General features: G+C 33.9%; 1 protein-coding gene across 2 annotated transcripts in view; it reads right to left on the bottom strand.

The window, feature by feature from the left end:
• Window positions 1-18,426, bottom strand: part of LOC139487708 (reelin-like) — an 80,848-nt gene that overhangs the window by 36,907 nt on the left and 25,515 nt on the right. For both annotated transcript variants that reach the window (XM_071272720.1, XM_071272709.1), the window contains exons 17-33: window positions 18,067-18,130; window positions 17,017-17,250; window positions 15,909-16,070; window positions 15,037-15,276; window positions 14,203-14,502; window positions 13,778-13,915; window positions 12,848-13,034; window positions 11,523-11,728; window positions 8,380-8,539; window positions 7,799-7,969; window positions 6,939-7,153; window positions 6,490-6,638; window positions 5,247-5,454; window positions 4,854-5,098; window positions 4,265-4,453; window positions 3,599-3,869; window positions 1,136-1,276 (exon numbers count right to left, since the gene is read on the bottom strand). In XM_071272720.1, coding sequence (XP_071128821.1) covers window positions 1,136-1,276; window positions 3,599-3,869; window positions 4,265-4,453; window positions 4,854-5,098; window positions 5,247-5,454; window positions 6,490-6,638; window positions 6,939-7,153; window positions 7,799-7,969; window positions 8,380-8,539; window positions 11,523-11,728; window positions 12,848-13,034; window positions 13,778-13,915; window positions 14,203-14,502; window positions 15,037-15,276; window positions 15,909-16,070; window positions 17,017-17,250; window positions 18,067-18,130 — 3,280 coding nt within the window. The remainder of the gene's footprint in view (window positions 1-1,135; window positions 1,277-3,598; window positions 3,870-4,264; window positions 4,454-4,853; window positions 5,099-5,246; window positions 5,455-6,489; window positions 6,639-6,938; window positions 7,154-7,798; window positions 7,970-8,379; window positions 8,540-11,522; window positions 11,729-12,847; window positions 13,035-13,777; window positions 13,916-14,202; window positions 14,503-15,036; window positions 15,277-15,908; window positions 16,071-17,016; window positions 17,251-18,066; window positions 18,131-18,426) is intronic.

Below are 18,426 nucleotides of genomic sequence, written 5' to 3'. Positions count from 1 at the left end.
ACTAAATGATAAAGTGTCACTGTTAAATTACAGGATAAAACTATGTACATTGTTAAAATGTATATATACATTTGTTACCTGTATGAAAAAGGAAATAAGTTCAACCAGCCTTGCTTTTTGCCCTGTTCCTGATAATTTTACATATACATTTCATTTCTTCTCAGACAATTTTAACCAATGAAAAATATTTAGCTTAACTAGATATCATTGAGATGGGAGCCATCTCTGTGGGCCCCGCTGTGAATAATGTGCATTAAAAATTGTATCTTTACCATAGGACATGGGTTTGTCAACTGAAATCAAAGTTTTTGACCTTGACCTTTGACCTAGGAAGTTGCAAATAAATTATGACACACCCTTTGGTGTTGGTTTATATACATGTCAAGTATAAACTTTGAAATGATAACGGTTCTCAAGATGTAGAGCGGACACGATCTTTACCATAGGACATGGGGTTGTCAACTGAAACCAAAGTTTTTGACATTGACCTTTGACCTAGGAAGTTGTACATAAATCATGACATACCCTCTGATATTGGTTTATATACATTTCAGGTATAAACTTTGAAATGATAACGGTTCTCAAGATATAGAGCGGACACAATCTTTACCATAGGACATGGGGTTGTCAACTGAAACCAAAGTTTTTTTACCTTGACCTTTGACCTAGGAAGTTGTACATACATCATGACACGCCCTCTGGTTGTGGTTAATAAACATGTAAAGTATAAAGTATGAAATCATAATGGTTCTCTAGATATGGAGCGGACACAAAGTTATTACAAAGTGTTACGGACGTACGGACGGACGGACGGACGGACGGACAGACTGATCACTATAGGGCGACCCGCCTTTGGCGGGGCCCTAATAAATATTAACTACAAATAAGCTTTGTGGTTCATAAGTGTTTCTCGTTTTTATATATAGATTATTCTGAACACATCTATCTTTTCAATTTGCATGCGTGGAAGATTTCTGAAGTTACTGATTTAAAAAAATGCACACAGAATTATTTTTTTTAAATATACTAATATTTTACTTTAAATCATATTTTTACAATACTTGATGATTATGAAACACAAACACATCTTTAAAGTATGATCTGCACCGAACCAGTTTTCTATCTGAATACTTACATACATTGATCATCCCTACAATAACCATGACCAGAACATAACCAAGGACAACCAGTACCTAGATATACATTGTCCAGGGCCCAAACATGTCCTCTAGGAATAGAACTGCTTTGCTTCCATCTAAATCTTGTAGATGGAGACCTGAAATATAAAGAATGGTAAGTTTTTAAACATGTTATCTTTGTAGCCTTTTTTCATATATATTTTGTCATATGTGTTATCATAATAAAAGTTAGGTAAGATAGAGCAGTTACTTTGCAAATGTCATTAATTAAAATTTCTGTATACAGGGCCTAAAATAAAATTTCATTTGTTCGGCATTGCCGCCTTACCCATTGAAAAACTTGCCGCCCAAATAATTTTATATGCGTTTCAGAAATTTATTTTTTTCTATTAAAAAAAAATCGAAATTGTGCCGGAATTTGATCGTATCCGCCAAGTTTGTTCCTGGCTTTACTTATTTCAAATCACGATCTTAAAAGCGCTTGCCTTACACTGTATTGGGAGCAAACATTTAAATGACATGGAATAGAAAAAGTCTGCCAAAAGTAATTGTCAAAGAGGCCGGCAGGGGAAAGCATCTCCCTATGCTGCAATGCATTGGTTAAGGGAGATTGATTTAATCAAAAATCAAATTTTCAGCTATTCTTTGAAAGAAACATCCAGAGAGATCTTGTAGAGGACTAACATTTTATCGTTTGTAAAGCAGAAACAGGGGATTTCTGCTAGACTTTGTCACTTCATGAGATAGAAGTTTATCACCAGGACATCACAGAACAAATATGCGTGGCTCTTACATTTGTTGAACTTATTAAATATTTGAAATTTATCATTGACAAATTTTCCCTTGAACCAGAGAACAAAGTATCTACTATAGTCAGAACCACAATGATGCATTCAAGATAATTATGGCTGTAAGCACCAAAGCCATAAGACCAAAATGGTCCCAGATTTACAGGTTTATAGTAGTTTTGTACCAGTAGATGCTAGCCTGGTACAAAACATACATATTTTAAAGACTAGCATCTTGTGTCAATTGAAGTACTTCCCCCTTTTCTTGCATTTCTTCTAAACATGAATAAGATCATTCTTAAAACATAAAAGATACTGACAGAAACATATTTATTAATGTATCTAGCGTACTAGTGATGAATAAAATCCCCTCCTTTTCATAATTCAAGGGCTCATTAATTTATCTGCATTCATGTAATGCATGTCCAGATTTCTGTTAATCAAACAAGCATTATAACCCATAATTTATTTATCTGCAAAAATTGTCTGTCCTGCTGCATATTTCCATTTTGAATTTATCATACGTTTTAAACCTAGCCCAGAAAAACCTTGCACTTGGATAATATTAGTATAAACACCATGTCTATTTGTGCCAACCTTCCAAATTTTTAATATTTTGCTATCCTAATTTGGTACAGATCCTTTATCCTCAAAACTTATCAGGGGCAGTAGGCTAGTTTGTATGGTAGTTCGTCACACCTTACATGTATGATTACTAGCCTCTAGGTATTGGTTTGAGCCCTAGTTGGGCAGTTGCAAAATTAAGGTTTGATTTTCACGTCATATGTGATAAGGTTAGTCAGTTTCCTGCCGCAGGTTGGGGTTTTCCTTCAAGTACTACAGTTTAGTACGCCACTGAAACTGACTGCCATGAAATTACCCATATAGTGTAGAAAGTGATGTTTATAAAACCAAAGCAAACAATCAAAGTTTTAAATCTTTGTTCATTTGTACAAGGAGCCGTAGTGGTTGAGCCATTTAACTTACGGTAATTTTACCAAACTGTGACCACAACTTCAAGATGTGACATCAGGCCTCTGTTCAATGGGCAGTCCCACAATAAAAGTTCAATTTTAACATCATACATTTTATATGGTTAATTTGTCAGTTTCCTGCCTCAGTTCTGTGTTTTTTTCTGGGTACTTTGGTTAACTCTGCCAATAAAACTGACTATCTTACATGAAATTATCCATATGATGTAAAATGTGACATTGACGGTTGACCACTTTCAAAGAAACCACCAGCATGTACACACAACAATGCTGCAATGCTTTAGACAACATTGATCTAGAGACTTCATGATTTACATGTATCAAGCTTTTAAATGTAAAAAAAAAAAAAAAAAAAATCCCTACCTACCTACCCACCTGCTGATAGTGTGGGTCGGCAATGCCAAACAAACAATTTTTTAAGGGTGGCCCAGTTTGGAAAATAAAAGTACATGTTATTGATTTGATACTTACTAGCTTTATAAAACACACATATTGAAAAAATTTTAAAAGTTAAAAAAATGTTTGCCGTCAATGAACTTTTTCTCATCTGAAGTAGAAAAAAGTATTTGTACATAATGAACAGCAAACAAATTGATTCAGGAAATGAGCAAACTAAATTAAGAACAAAGGGTGTGAAAGCCTTTATAAACTAAAGAATATTCTTCAATAAAAGACATACACAGCACCAGCAGGAAGGTATGTTGTTACTCGTGTCCAGTTTCTGTGCTGGTCTGACATGTATTCACTACTGAGATGATAGCCTGTACATTCAAACTTGGGTGGGGCACACTCCTCTATCACAGGTCTCCAAGTCTGTCCCATATCTATAGAGTACTCTAACATTACACCATACAAATTGTCATACAGAGAGTCACATCCCATGGCTATGTCAAACTGAAGGAATGTTGATGGTGTCACATGGAGGTCCTGTGTTGAGGCAAATCTTAAACCTGTAAAAAAAGCAAGTATTTTATCTTAAGAGTTTCACTATTATGTTTTTTAGCTGCCAAATCTATCTATACATGCAGCAAGAACCTTTCAACATTATTTTCAGTACACTACAGTAAAATTTGTACATTAAATAAAATTTACCTTTTTTTCCCCCTTTAATACAGTCTAATCTTAGTCTTTAATTATGTACATACCTTATCTCTCACTGTCAGATTGATACAATAATTTTAATATGTGTGTCTACTAATTTTCAAGGAACAGCCTCTACTACTAAACTACTGTAATGGTCACTACTAATTTCATAAGTAAATCATTTTGTCTAAGATGATGGCTTATTACACACCTGCACCATGAATGACTTTGAACGCTCAATTTAATGATGATTTGTACATACCTGTGTCTCTACTGAATTCCAAAGCATTGCCTCCTGACTGACATGATGATCTAGCCACTGCACTCTCAGCCTGAAGCCATTTATATGGATCTGGCATCATCATGTTGAAATCATCATAGAAGGTTTTAGCATTGGTTTCATTGACACCAACAATTACACTGTCAATACCCCATTCGGATCTACCCAATCCTGAATAATAGGAAGATCTTCAGATTTACAAACCAGTAGGCTTCACACATTTTAACTTGGATATTTACATAACAATTCAAAAGTAATGGTTCTATTTTCACATCATAATTTCAAATAAACAAATAATACTGAGTTTTCCTCAAATTTCAAACTATAAGAGGCAAAGGAATCTGTAATCAATTATCTGCCACTCTTATTATAAAATACAAAAAACAAAACAAAAAACATTATGGGACAAATTCTATCTAATAATTTTGGAGGAAATATTGTGTCAACTTTTATTCATCAGTGTATTTTTAAAAATCCACAACAAGAAATAAACATTATGTATGTTTTGATTTGCTATTTACATATGAAACATTAATTATTCAATTTATTATTTACTTGTGAAATATTTTACCTCCATAACCTAACGGCTGCCAAAATCTGATAATAGTGTGATCTGTTTTAGCATCAGCTGGTAAATCTAATGTCACAAACTCTTTTGTTGTATTGTAAATCCTAGGTTCCACCATCTTCAGAACAGTCCATGTGATTTCATTGTCTGTGGAATAGTCCACTATAACACCTTCATTCCTATTGCTGGGGTCTGTACAACTGAAGGATCCATCATTACCTCCTATCTTAATTACAAACTGTAACATTCTAAAAGAAAAATTATGACCACATTTTAGCTGTTTACAGAATAGTAAATTCAAACCTTTAAAACAGAATGCTTATGAATAATGTCTATCCTAATAAGTATGTTAAGGACCTTTGTCTAATATATTATCAGACATACTAATAAAAATACCTTAGAAATGTAGTATTGAGTGGTTTAGTGACAGCTTCTCTGGTTCCATCTTCACTGAAGTACAGAGCATTCCCATGATCCACAACACCACACTTCAAACCTAAACTGCCACCTAGGATACGTCTCCAGCCATTAGAGGGGTCGTGGTGATTATCAAACCAGTCAAATAGACCATACTGTGTAACTGATGTGTCTGCACATGTAGGTCCTTCAAAAATTAAGTATGCCAATAAAAAGGTTCTTATGAATATACAAATCAAAAGCTGTTACCTATATAATGAGTACCACTGAAATCTAATTATCACATATTGTTAGTCTTGTGTGGCGCACGTCTGGCATACTAAATTTATAACAAAGTACCTTTTGTTGACTATTAAATGTTTGTTTCTCTGTCCTATATTTTCTCCCATTTATATGTATTGTAGTCCTGTCATGTAAATTTGTCATTTTAATGTTATAATTAACATTGCCATTAAAGCGGGAGGTTTGGCATGCCACAAAACCAGTTTTATCTTAAAATGCCCTGTACCAAGTCAGGAAAATGGACATCGTTATATTATAGTTTGTTTCTGTGTGTGTTACATTTTAATGTTGTGTTTCTGTTGTGTCGTAGTTCTCTTATATTTGATGCATTTCCCTCTCAGTTTTAGTTTGTAACATCAGATTTGTTTTTTCTCTATCGATTTATGAATTTCGAACAGTGGGATACTACGGTTGCCTTTATTGCCACTTGTGAGGGGGATAGGACCTTTATCAGGACTCAGGGATTAGGTGTATTTAAGCTCAAGATTTCGGGATTGACCCTTTCGGGATCGGGAATTCTTTTTTCAAATCTCAGGATTTAAATTTTTCTGAATTCGGGACCTCAGGACTTCGTGTTTTTAAGCCCAGGATTTCGGGATCAGGACCCCCCCTAACCCAACCTCCTCACTTGTTGCCTGTCCATTAATATCAACAGCTTAAGTCATCTAATATCATTTACTTTTATTGCTGATGCAAGTGGTTGATATGGTCTATATAGTTGTTATGTTTGACTTCTGAGCTTCTTTGTCAATTCCCCTTCTTTCAAATTTTGTATTTCAACATTTCCAATCAACCGTATCAAAATATCTTAGACTTTGTAAATTAGTCTACTGCTTTTTCAAACATCAGGCCTGAAAATGTTAAGTTTAGCTTATTATGAATTAAAGAGTATCAAAGTACAACTTTGAAATGAACAATACCAAATATCCTCAGTATTTACCTGTGAATCCATCCTGACATATACATCTGTTGTTTTCACATGTGCCTCGTCTATTACAATTCTCTGGGCATGGTGGTCCAATGTATACATCATTTAGAGCAAAACTAAAGGCATAACCACCTGGCTGCCACCAACGGAAAATAACTGGACTAAAATATATAATTAAAGAGAGTCTTACACCACCTATAGAAAAAAAGTTTTAAATTTTTCTGTACAATAAATTGTTTGACCCCTTTTCATAGTTGAAATTTTAATCTGCCTTCCTTGGATCCTGGTTAAATTATGGAACAACCCTCATTTGGTGTACTATGTTGAGTCCTAAATTTGGGAAAAATAGGCCTTTGACATTTAAATTGATATTTATTAACTGCTCCCATAGGGTTTTAATATAGACTAGTAACCTTTGTAATCTTGATTAGTGTATTATCATTATTATATTTTAAACTTACTGCATAGCTATGGTTTCTGAAACAGGTATGATAATGTTCTGCCAAGAACCATGTGGTCCTGAGTAGTAAATAGTCCCCTCTGTCTGTAGTCCATTACAGTCAGACTCCTGGTAACAAGGTTCATGAACCAACCTCCAGGTCTGGCCACCATCATGACTGTATTGTAACATAACTGGATGGTCTAAACGAAATTGTGTACTACAACCCACATTAATCTGTGAAGCAAAACAAGCATATTCCAATAGAAGACTAAGAATTTATAAACAGATACTGTAAATTCAGACAATTTTTTCAGAACTTTTGAGTTCGATGCATTTCCGTCAAAAACTCTAGTTTTAGTGAACGTCATACATGTATGTGCGTTTAGGGGCGTCATCACTTCTATTCAAATGTTGAGCAAGTGGTTGGAAAACTATAATTCTATATTGTACGAATTATTCGGCAAATTGAATTCTTAAAATTGACAATCAGCATTGCTGTCATTAGGGAATTGTCATTAAGTACCTACAGAACAATCATTATTTCTAGTTTATCCTGCACAATGACGATCACTAAGACGCTTGATGAACGTAAATAGTGCAGGGATACAGGCGACCCCTCTATCTGGTAAATGAAGTCATAAAGGCACGTTTAATTGACGAGTTTTTTCCGGTGACAGATTAACTCGAAAGTGGTCTATTGCAACTGGATAAAAATAATAACCTTGCATTCAAATTTAGATAGCACTATTTAGTCAGAGTGAGTATTCAAAATCTTGAAAATGTATAACAATACCTGGCATTGTACAACACAACAAAATGAAGTTAATGTTTATATGGTCAGAACTATGGATGAACTACTCTAATCTGTGTTGTACTAACCCTGAACTGTATAACATCTCCGGTCTGTAACCTGAGATCTTTTGTGACAACTGATTTATCATTCTGTTGATTGGCTAGTATCAGTGTGTAATCTTTAGCTTGACAGTACTTCCCACGGACTCCTTCTGTGATTGTTAACCATTTTCCAGATTTAACAGGGTCTGCATGATTCTAATTAAAAAAAACAAAAAAACATACAATAACTCAAACAATTCCTCATTGAGAAAACAGTAAGTTCATTAAAATAAACATTAATGATATATCAAGAAGTTTTTTTCCTTTAAATCAAACATAAAATTCTATAACAGTGAGCATTAGAATTTTACACCCTAACTTTGTTTAAAAATTAAGATTCAAAAGATCATCAACATTGTAAACATGCACATGACCTTATAATGAGCCTGTGAAATGGTTAAATTAAAAACCTTGGGTGTATGTTTTTTTTTCAGGGTCATTTGTAATATCATTTTGTGGTTGTAACTGGCAGTGAAAGATAATAATATTTAGTTAACACTCAAAAAATCTTTCAGTAAAAATTTAATTCAAAATAACAATTCAAAATGTAATCAATTTATACAAACATTGAAGTTATCTTGAAGACTTCTCATTCTCTCATAACTTCCAATCCTGATCTCATCAACAGCCCACTGATCTCTCCCAGCACCAGAATGCTTAACCTGCCATAATCGAAATTTGGTCCTTGGTGACTTTGCTGCTTGTGGTAATACATTGTGAACAAACCTGAAATGAAAAGTTAACTATTCATAAAGAGATTGTAAGATCATAAACTATTCTAAAAGGGGGATCTGAAAACAATATGTCTGGCTATCAAGGTAAACTTTACAGATTTTATAAAAAAGAAGATGTGGTATGATTGCCAATGAGACAACTGTCCACAAGAGACCAAAATGACACAGACATTAACAACTATAGGTCACCGTATGGCCTTCAACAATGAGCAAAGCCCATACCGCATAGTCAGCTATAAAAGACAATGTAAAACAATTCAAACGAGAAATCTAACGGCCTTATTTATATAAAAAAATGAACGAAAAACAAATATGTAACACATAAACAAACGACAACAACTGAATTACAGGCTACTGACTTGGGACAGGCACATACTTAAATAATGTGGCAGGGTTAAACATGTTAGCGGGATCCCAACCCTCCCCTAACCTAGGACAGTGGTATAACAGTACAACATAAGAACAAACTATAAAAATCAGTTGAAAAAGGCTTAACTCATCATCATCAGATGGACAAAAATACAAGTGAACGTGGCCGGGTACTTGTACATCCCGACAACAAAAAGACACTAGGAACAGATCTGAGAGTACTCGCAGTTATCTGACAGATAGTGCAAAGCCATAGTTCTTTTTTCAAATAAAAATAAAAAATTTCAAATCATACAATGTTGATTTGTTGTTTGAAGGGATTTATAATAAGCAACAAACTTTAAATTTTCCAACATTTTATATTGGAATATTAAAACAAATTGATATGGCATTACACAATAACTAGTTAATGTCTTTTGTCAAAACCTAAGGCATCACCGTTGAAGGTCAAAAACCCACATTTCATATATATTTTATTACCCAAAAAGTTGTCTTAATGGCAAAGTTTGAAATGAATACAATTTTTTAGAACAAAGACTAGACAAGATTGTGAAGGATACTACAATGTTTCCACGACATTCTTTAGTAGGAACATCTGTATTAGAAATTAAGGTATCGAAACCAAAAGCAAGGCCATGGCATAAATAGTTTACAAATTGTTTATCTGGATGATTATGTAACTGTTGCTTTAACTCATCTACATTAATTGGAGTATCAACTTTTTCTCTCTGGTTAAAATCTAGTCATTTATTAATATTGTCTGTGTTGTTTTGTTTTGGATTTTTCTTTCCTGGACACCTGAATGCTGCATGGTTATTAGAATAGCAAATAGAACAAACATGCGCATATTGACATGATTGCCTATTACACCTCCTATCATTAAAGTTATTACAGATTTCAGTTTCATTATGAGTTACTCTTTTTCTACCATAACGGTCCAAATCCTTCACAGCAAAAGTTGAACTTTTAGAATAACTAGCTGTGTTGGCCACTTTGTTTGTTACTGTATTTTGAATATGTGGACAAAATGATGACAAATGCATGGTAGATGCGCAATTAGAGCATGAATTGACCTTAGCATTCCCTGCAACCATACTTAACATAGTGGTATCTTTGATGGACCAATCAACTTTAATGTTGCAGTCTCTCAATGCTGCTGCTGCCCTGGCTGAAAATTGACAATGGTAGTCATAAAACTTAGCCCCATATACATTGTATATATCAATAATATTGGCCTCGTATCTGTCCAACTCAATTCTCCTATTAGTGAATTTCGAACACATCACTCTCTTGTATTTTCCAAAGGCAGTTATGAATTCACTAATGGTCAAAGATTTGAGAAGCCTAGTGTCTTCGTGGTTAGATAAGTTGACTGTTATAGACCCTTGTTGTTGAACAATGTTCTTGTCGGCTTCATGTTTTGGAATTAACAGGGCCGCTAAGTTAACATCTTTCCCTTCCCAAATGCGTTTCTTTATAGCATCAGAAACAATGTCTACATGGGGAATACATTCTGATGGAACCCCGAATTCTGATATAGGAAAACGATACCCACCATTTAATGGGAAAGCCTGGCTACATGGAGATTCAGCTCCTGCACTGGTGCTTGGCCTTGGACCGGGATCGTTGTTTCCCATGGCTGCGTATGCAGTGCTGAGGTTGTTATCCTCAACGCCAACGGTTACTGGTTTGTCATTGATGTTAATTAATTTAATAACTGTCTGCTGTAAACCCAGCATCGTTCCTTGCATGGACTGCATTGAATTTAACATCCCTGTCATAACTTCATTGTTGACATTGGCACTGGGCGCCGCCATATTGGATGACGTAGATCTGGTCGTTCCACTCTGGAAATTCATCCACGGTTCTGTCACGGATCTGCTCCTAGCCGAATTACTTCCGCTGTCCGAGGTTAAATCTCTTTGATCGGGAGCTTGATTAGAACTGGCAATTGTAACTGAGTTCAAATTAGAACTTGCATCAGCAGTAGATGTACTTGGTGCAATGTCTGATGATGCTGATGTCTGTGAGGTGTTGCCTGTCATCTGTTGGTCAGCTGGGGCGATGTTCCTACGCGCGATGTTATCCATGTAAATCTTCTTAAGCATGTTTTTTCCCAGAGAAACAGGAACAAAAATGTTAATACTTTCCAATTCAACTTTCAATTTGTTAGCAGTCCAGTTAGCTGGGTCGGAACTGTTCCACTGATTAGACCTCTGTCTGAAACGAGGTGCACGGCGATCGGCCATGATCACTGAAAGGTCAATGTCCGAGTGTTTATGTTTTAATAAATTCCACTTCGCAAATAATCTGAGAACAGTTATATCCTTGGAAAACGTATAAATATCGAATGATGATAATAATGTCAATAGTGTAAATAAGTTGTAATAAAATATAGAATGTTGTATATAAACTCTGTATAAACTTTGATAAGACACAAGACCTGGCAGTAACAATGTTAAACGATCAATGATGTCATAATTAATTAACAGCCAATCAAAAGCCTTGAAAATCAGAACTAAAAATAACTGTCTTATAGTTGAGTCTATAGGAACAATTTAACAACATAAACATGACTTATACTTATAAGTCTTAACATAACTTACTTGGACTGTCTATATTGTGATGGTACCATTTCTTGTATCAGATGCCATGTTGTACCTCCATTAACAGAATACTCCAATAGAATCCCCTCATCACGAGTCTCTGCACCACTGCAATCAGGCAAATTACCTCCAATTCTCAAGTAAAACTCTATGTAATCAGCTGTCAGAGTGTTGAAGGCTTTAGTTTGTACCTCTCTAGCTCCTGCCTGACATCATAATATTAATGGTTTAAATAATAATATTTCAGGTTTTTTGTACATTATACAAGTGACTTATCATACAAGTGAGATATTGTTGCTTGTAAATGTAATTGGTTACAAGTTTTTTTTAAAGGTTTTCAATACCGGTACTTGATTAATTGGGACTGTAGAAGTCCATGTTTTTATACTTCCAAATTCAAATCACTGTTACTTATGTTTACAATTTACATTTTTTCTCTTCATAGTCTCGAAAAAAGTCCTTATGCTAAACCTCAATCTTTACATCCCATATAAGTAACATAAATATACACATACATGTACATATTTCATTCATTTACCCTTTGAATTTTTATTCAGAATCTCATGAGTGACCACTTAAATCACCACACTTATCCCTAAGAGGTACACACTTTCTTTTAACAAGTGAAACTGCGAGCTACTGCTCACTGTTGATACCCTGGCCGCAAGTGGATAATATTAATAGTGTAAAAATATGCAAGTGTTCGGTAAACAGGAAGTTGTTGAGTGATGAATCTGAAAACGCATCACACAGTATAGCTGACTTATATCAAGCCTGAAACCAAATTTCAGAAATCCTGGTAGTGTAGTTCCTGAGAAAAGTGTGACAAAAAATTTTCAACTTGGCTATCAGGTGTAAAAATGATACAAGTGTTCGGTAAACAGGAAGTTGTCGAGTGATGAATCTGAAAATGCATCACACTACAAGTGTTCGGTAAACAGGAAGTTGTCAAGTGATGAATCTGAAAACGCATCACACGGTATAGCGGACTTATATCAAGTCTGAAACCAAATATCAGAAATCCTGGTAGTGCAGTTCCTGAGAAAAATGTGACGAAAAATTTTCAACTTGGCTATCAGGTGTAAAAATGATACAAGTGTTCGGTAAACAGGAAGTTGTCCAGTGATGAATCTGAAAACGCATCACACAGTATCAAGCCTGAGAAAAATGTGACGAAAAATATTCATGGGATGGACGGACTGACGGACTGACGGAAGGACAGACAGAGGTAAAACAGTATACCCCCCTTATTTTCAAAGTGGGGGTATAAAAACAAATACCCTAACTATGTTTCCCTACTGTTTCATTCCTCACTATTCACTTACCCCTGAAAAATATAATGTTTCTCCAGAAAACAAAGTTCCACAGCCCTTATCACCATTAGTGACTTCTCCTCCCCAGATATGTAGAAAGTCAGAGCTAGGTTCATATCTTATACCAAAGTCAGCCTGCATGGTAGAATCCATTGGAGCAGTAGGATTACAATCTTCTCCAACATAACCTTCATCACAACTGTAATATTTTACATTGTAAATACTGTAAACCAACTTATTTTCGCGGATACTTTATTTCGCGTTTATCCCTTTCAATTCCATTTCGCGGTAATTTAATTTCGTGATTTTCTAACTAACTTGATGTAGTTAAATAAGGAAAGATGCAAGTTAAACATATTCGCGAAGATTTAAATGCGCGTTATTTTTTTACTCGCGTAAATAAATCGCTCTCGAAATTTAGTTGGTTTACAGTATATCAGATGTTTGCCTCTACTGTGGATTCATTTATATTCGTGGGTACCAATTTATTTGAATAACCAAAAACTTGTATGTTCCTGAAGCATTGACTTCATGGTTTTTCTGAGGTCTGCATACACGCCTATAGAAAATTTTTCATTTGTTGAACATTTTATTTTGTGGTTTACCAGTTCCCATGTATCATGAAAATTTGTATCCATCAAATAGTAATGAATCCACAGTATTTGGAGTATTTAATTTCATTTGCAGTTTTTCAAACAATTGAACTTTATTAATTCATACTTAGTTTGGGCAAAAGGCTTTTTGTACTTGCATTATCAGTCTGAGAGATCACATTTTCAATTATAGCAATATTTATGACATAAGGAATATCCCTCGATTTCCTCAAGAAAGTTTCAATTGAGAAAAGTTTTAGCATAATAATACTAAAATTCCAATGATTTGCATTCTCTTCAATGAAATTATACATTAAAGAAAACGTGAACATTCATGCAGTAAACTTACTGACAAACTCCCTCTATACACTTGCCATGTCCTCCACACATATTAGAGCACTGCTGACCTATGTAGAGTCTGGATATACCCCAAGAATCTGTTGGTCCCCAATCTGACTGACGTAGTCTAAATTTTGTCACTGGACCCCTGAAAGTTATCAAAAGAAATGTCTACTATAAATTCACATCACTGAATAATGTATATTAATCTCTAGAATATGCTCAGTTAAAGCTGAAGTGATTGATGAAGTATTAATAATTTTTGTTGCATGTTATAGATAAATGAAGACTACTGATTATAGGTTGAATTCACCTGAAATCTTACTATCTTCTCTTACAGCATATTTCATAGAATTGTCAGTTTAAAATACTTCAATTGATAGATTGTTACTCCCAATGGGTACCAACATTTGAGTACCCATTTCAACAACTCACCATGTAGCTGAGGGCATTGGAATGGTCACCTGACGCCACTCTGTGTACTGTGATGGATCAAATACTGTTCCTTTATTATACTCTTCACAAGATGTGGGAGGAAGACATGGGTCTACAACCAGGGACCAGCTGAGACCATGGTCATCTGAATATTCCAGATAAATCTGGTTATTTCTGGACATGTCATACATCAAGTGACATCCCATTACAAGGTCAAATTGAATGATATATGAAGGTCCTATATGCATTGGCTCTGTCATTAGAAATCTGATGTCACCATCTTTTTTCTCTTCATAAAAGCTGAAAAAAAAGTCCTTATATACAACTTACGAAAAACTATTTACATTTTAATCAAATATCACACATTTGTTTGCCTGTTCAATGTCTTTGACTTGTGGAGAAAAGTTTAAGCTTATTCAATTTTAAAATCATCTCATGGACATTAATGTTGTCATGTGACCGCGATGTCACCAATATGTTTTTTCAAAATTTACTCTTACAAATGGAATTTGTAAAACTAAATTATAAGGAATGACTGTAATATTTGTTCTGTCTATTTTCGAAATAACATAAAAAATGTGTTGAACTTTTAAATAACTCGCATAGCGGATTATTCAGTGTGCACCACATTTTTCATGTTATTTCTTCATAGACAGAAAAAATTATTAGTCATTACTAAAATATTTCAGCACTTGGACTTGAGTACAAACGATTCTGCTCTACCTTATTCTTGGAGGTGGAAGTTCAGGATTTAAAGAGTATTATTCCTATTTTCTGTAAAATGTTTTAGATTTAGCTAAATAGTTGTTAACATAATTGAAAGTAACCTCTTACTTGACACTTCTTCTCCCATCACAGTAACCATCAGTTATTTGGCCTTTATTGACAACTAAATGTTGTGTAGCATTAGTATCAGACTCCAATTCTACATCCAAAGTGTTGAATAAATGGTGATTAAGACTTATTCCATCTATGGCCCATACATCATGACCTTGACCAGAATGATATGGCTGCCACCATCGGAATCTGCATGATGATTTCCTGGCATTTCTAGGCAGAAGTACCATTTCTGACCTAAAGAAAAGAGAAACATAAAGATGAACTTTACAAGCAATCCTCTCACCAGGTTGTACCTTAGATGAATGTAAGTTGTCTTAAACCTGCTAATTTGTCTTCAGTACATATTATTTAGGAGACCATCTCTTCAATTGCTTTAGTTCCACGTCAATCCTTTTATTGTGGGGGTGAGAAGCTGAGACATTCAGTACCCCAACCTTTTATTTTATTTTGAATAGCAAAAATAACATATCCTATTATATATATTTTAAACATGTATAATTAAGGACGAAGTGATTTAAGTTTTGACATCTCATTTTTTAATTGAGACATCTATAGCTAGTACGCCTATTTGAATAGTTACGTACATGTTTTGATATGGATATGGGAATCCCCAAAATATTTATAAAAGGTGCACAACATTCAAATCCATTTAGTGGTTTTGGAAGGAGTTTTGGACTAAAATGCCAACCCTTATTAATTTTTTTTTATGAAATTCTATGTTTAACCTTGTATAACCACCTAAAAATTCATCGATAGCAAATATGACTTTTCATATAGCATTACAGCACACACTGAGTTAGGAAATAAATTTCCAAAATCCAATTTAATACACCATAACAGTAGTTATTGATGACAAAAAGACATACCTGGGTGATCTATATTGATTACTACTAAATTCTTTAAGGAAGCTCCATGTCACTTCAGCATCACATGAGTAATCCAAAATGACTGTCTCTGCTGGCCTGTCTGGTGGAGGACAAGAAGAAGCCATAGAATTACTGCCAACTCTAATGTAGAACTGTAAATATCTGTAAGATATAATGATATAATCTCACTACATATATCAAGTTAAACACTAAATATACATGAGGGTGCAGTCAACAGTTTTTTTCTATGACGTCATATTTTGAGGGACCATGTATAAGTGACCCTTAGTGGTGGACTGATTAATAAAGATACTTGTATAAAACTAGATATCACTGGATTCAGAATGTTCTTTAGTTTATAATGGAATAAAACAAAAGTGTACTTTTAATAGTATAAAAAAGTTTTATACAGAGAAACTGGGAAAAACATTGCCTGATTTAAGCTTAAAAAACCTGAAATCAGGTCATGTGCACACCCCTGAAGACATGATACCTGCACATTTTTCATAATCAAAATTGTATGAATTTCATAGATTTTTACCAGGTCTTTCAAAAAATTCATGCTTCAGGGTACGTTCACCTGCTTCGAAAAGAGCTACAGTGGCTGCAAATAAGTTTCAATTTTCACTGCCAAAAAAAACCAGACTGTTTACAGTGTTGTCTCCCCTAAAAACATGTATATTTAATCTAATTTTTTAAATTAGTTTAATCATTCAACCTGCTTTAATTGAAGTTAATTAACATATCTTTCCAATCAAATACAAAAAACATGATTCTTTTTTATCAATTATGTTGATAAAAAGGGACTTCCTTCCATGTCTATTTTTAGTTGGGGAATAACCCCTAGTTTTTTATACGAAACTGTTTATAGCACCCTGAACATGTGTGGGTAAAATGTTTTTTTTTTTAAATTCTACAAGGAAAACAATGGGTATAGTTTATTATTATTTTTTTAGAAAACGCAGTGTGTGGTTGACATTTTGTATATCCAATGTTAATTACTTCACCAAAAAATAATGTGACTATCATTTATTGTTTTTCATGAGAAAATAAACCTTCTGAACATATTTCTATTACTTTATCCTACACAATAATACTAGAACTGTACCTGCTGTTAGTCGTATTGAAGTCTGATGTTACAATCTTTCTCTGTCCATTCCTACTGAACACCAGTGCTTTCCCTGATGACAGGACACCACACATATAACTTATTGTGGCCCCCTTCACTGACATAACACTGGACGATGTCAATATATGGTCATCTTCAAAGTTTTCCATCAACAGAGTAGGATTCTGCACTACATTTGTGTTACATGTTGGTCCATCATAACCAAAATCACACCTACAAGTAGGAGGCAAATAAACAATATTCATACAACATCAATGATGCATTACTAAAATGTTTTTAACTATTCTAATTTAACTATCAATCTACAAGGAAGGTACGATTAAATTCCTGTCTTTTTCTGGCTGCTTTTTATACATAAATAAAAGTCTTCATTAGGCAAGTATATATTAATCAAAAGTTTCATTATAGGTCAATATACATTAGGTAAAAGTTGTGTATCCCTAGGTTGTTCACATAAATAGTAACTATAAAAAAGAAGATGTGGTATGATTGCCAATGAGACAACTCTCCACATGAGACCAAATGACACAAAACAGCTATAGGTCACCGTACAGCCTTCAACAATGAACAAAGCCCATACCACATAGTCAGCTATCTGCCTAGTTTAGGTAGTGGTAAAGTTATGTATAGGAAATCATCCCGAACATTTAAAACAATTCTATCGATTCAAAACATATTATTTAAATAATGTTGACATTCAAAACATCCAAAGGTTAATAGTTCAATGTGAAGTAACTTTAATTTTTTTTTAATATAAATTAACTTAACATTGCAATAGAACTTTTTTAAGTGGAAATCAATTTAATCTGTATAGCTTATACAAAGTCGATGGATCTTTTTTTTTATATTCATAAAAATAAAGAGTTGTGGTATGATTGTCAATGAGACTATCCACCAAAGTTCAAATGAAGTGGACAGAATTTATCTTTTTAAATTAGGTTTTCAATCAGCAAGCATGCAGACAGGAAAGTTGAGCAAAACTACACTAGTTGGAATAACAAAAGTAAAGTTAAGTTATAACATGTTTACTTGCATCCTTGATCAGTACAAAATCCATGTCCATTACATCTCTCTGGACAATCTCCAATATAAACTGAAATATACATTATCAACATGTGTAATTTTCTGTAGCCTCTCAGTAATTTCAAACTGAAAATATTATTCATCATATGAAAGATTTTTTTTATTTCTGAAAATACCAAAGACATATTCAATATATTAAATGACTCTTGAAGATAACTTCTCAAAACATCAATAGACATTATGTTAAATACCTTTTTGTATTGAACTGTCTAATAATCAAAATGTGTTTTTGATTATAAATGAAAGTTAATGAAATAAATTATGTGCGATTCTGAGATATATATTTTGATTAGGGTTCTTTGTTAC

Source organism: Mytilus edulis, chromosome 1 (assembly GCF_963676685.1).
Source record: "Mytilus edulis chromosome 1, xbMytEdul2.2, whole genome shotgun sequence".
In the NCBI taxonomy this organism is placed as follows: domain Eukaryota; kingdom Metazoa; phylum Mollusca; class Bivalvia; order Mytilida; family Mytilidae; genus Mytilus; species Mytilus edulis.
This window is presented reverse-complemented; position numbering and strand designations above follow the sequence as displayed.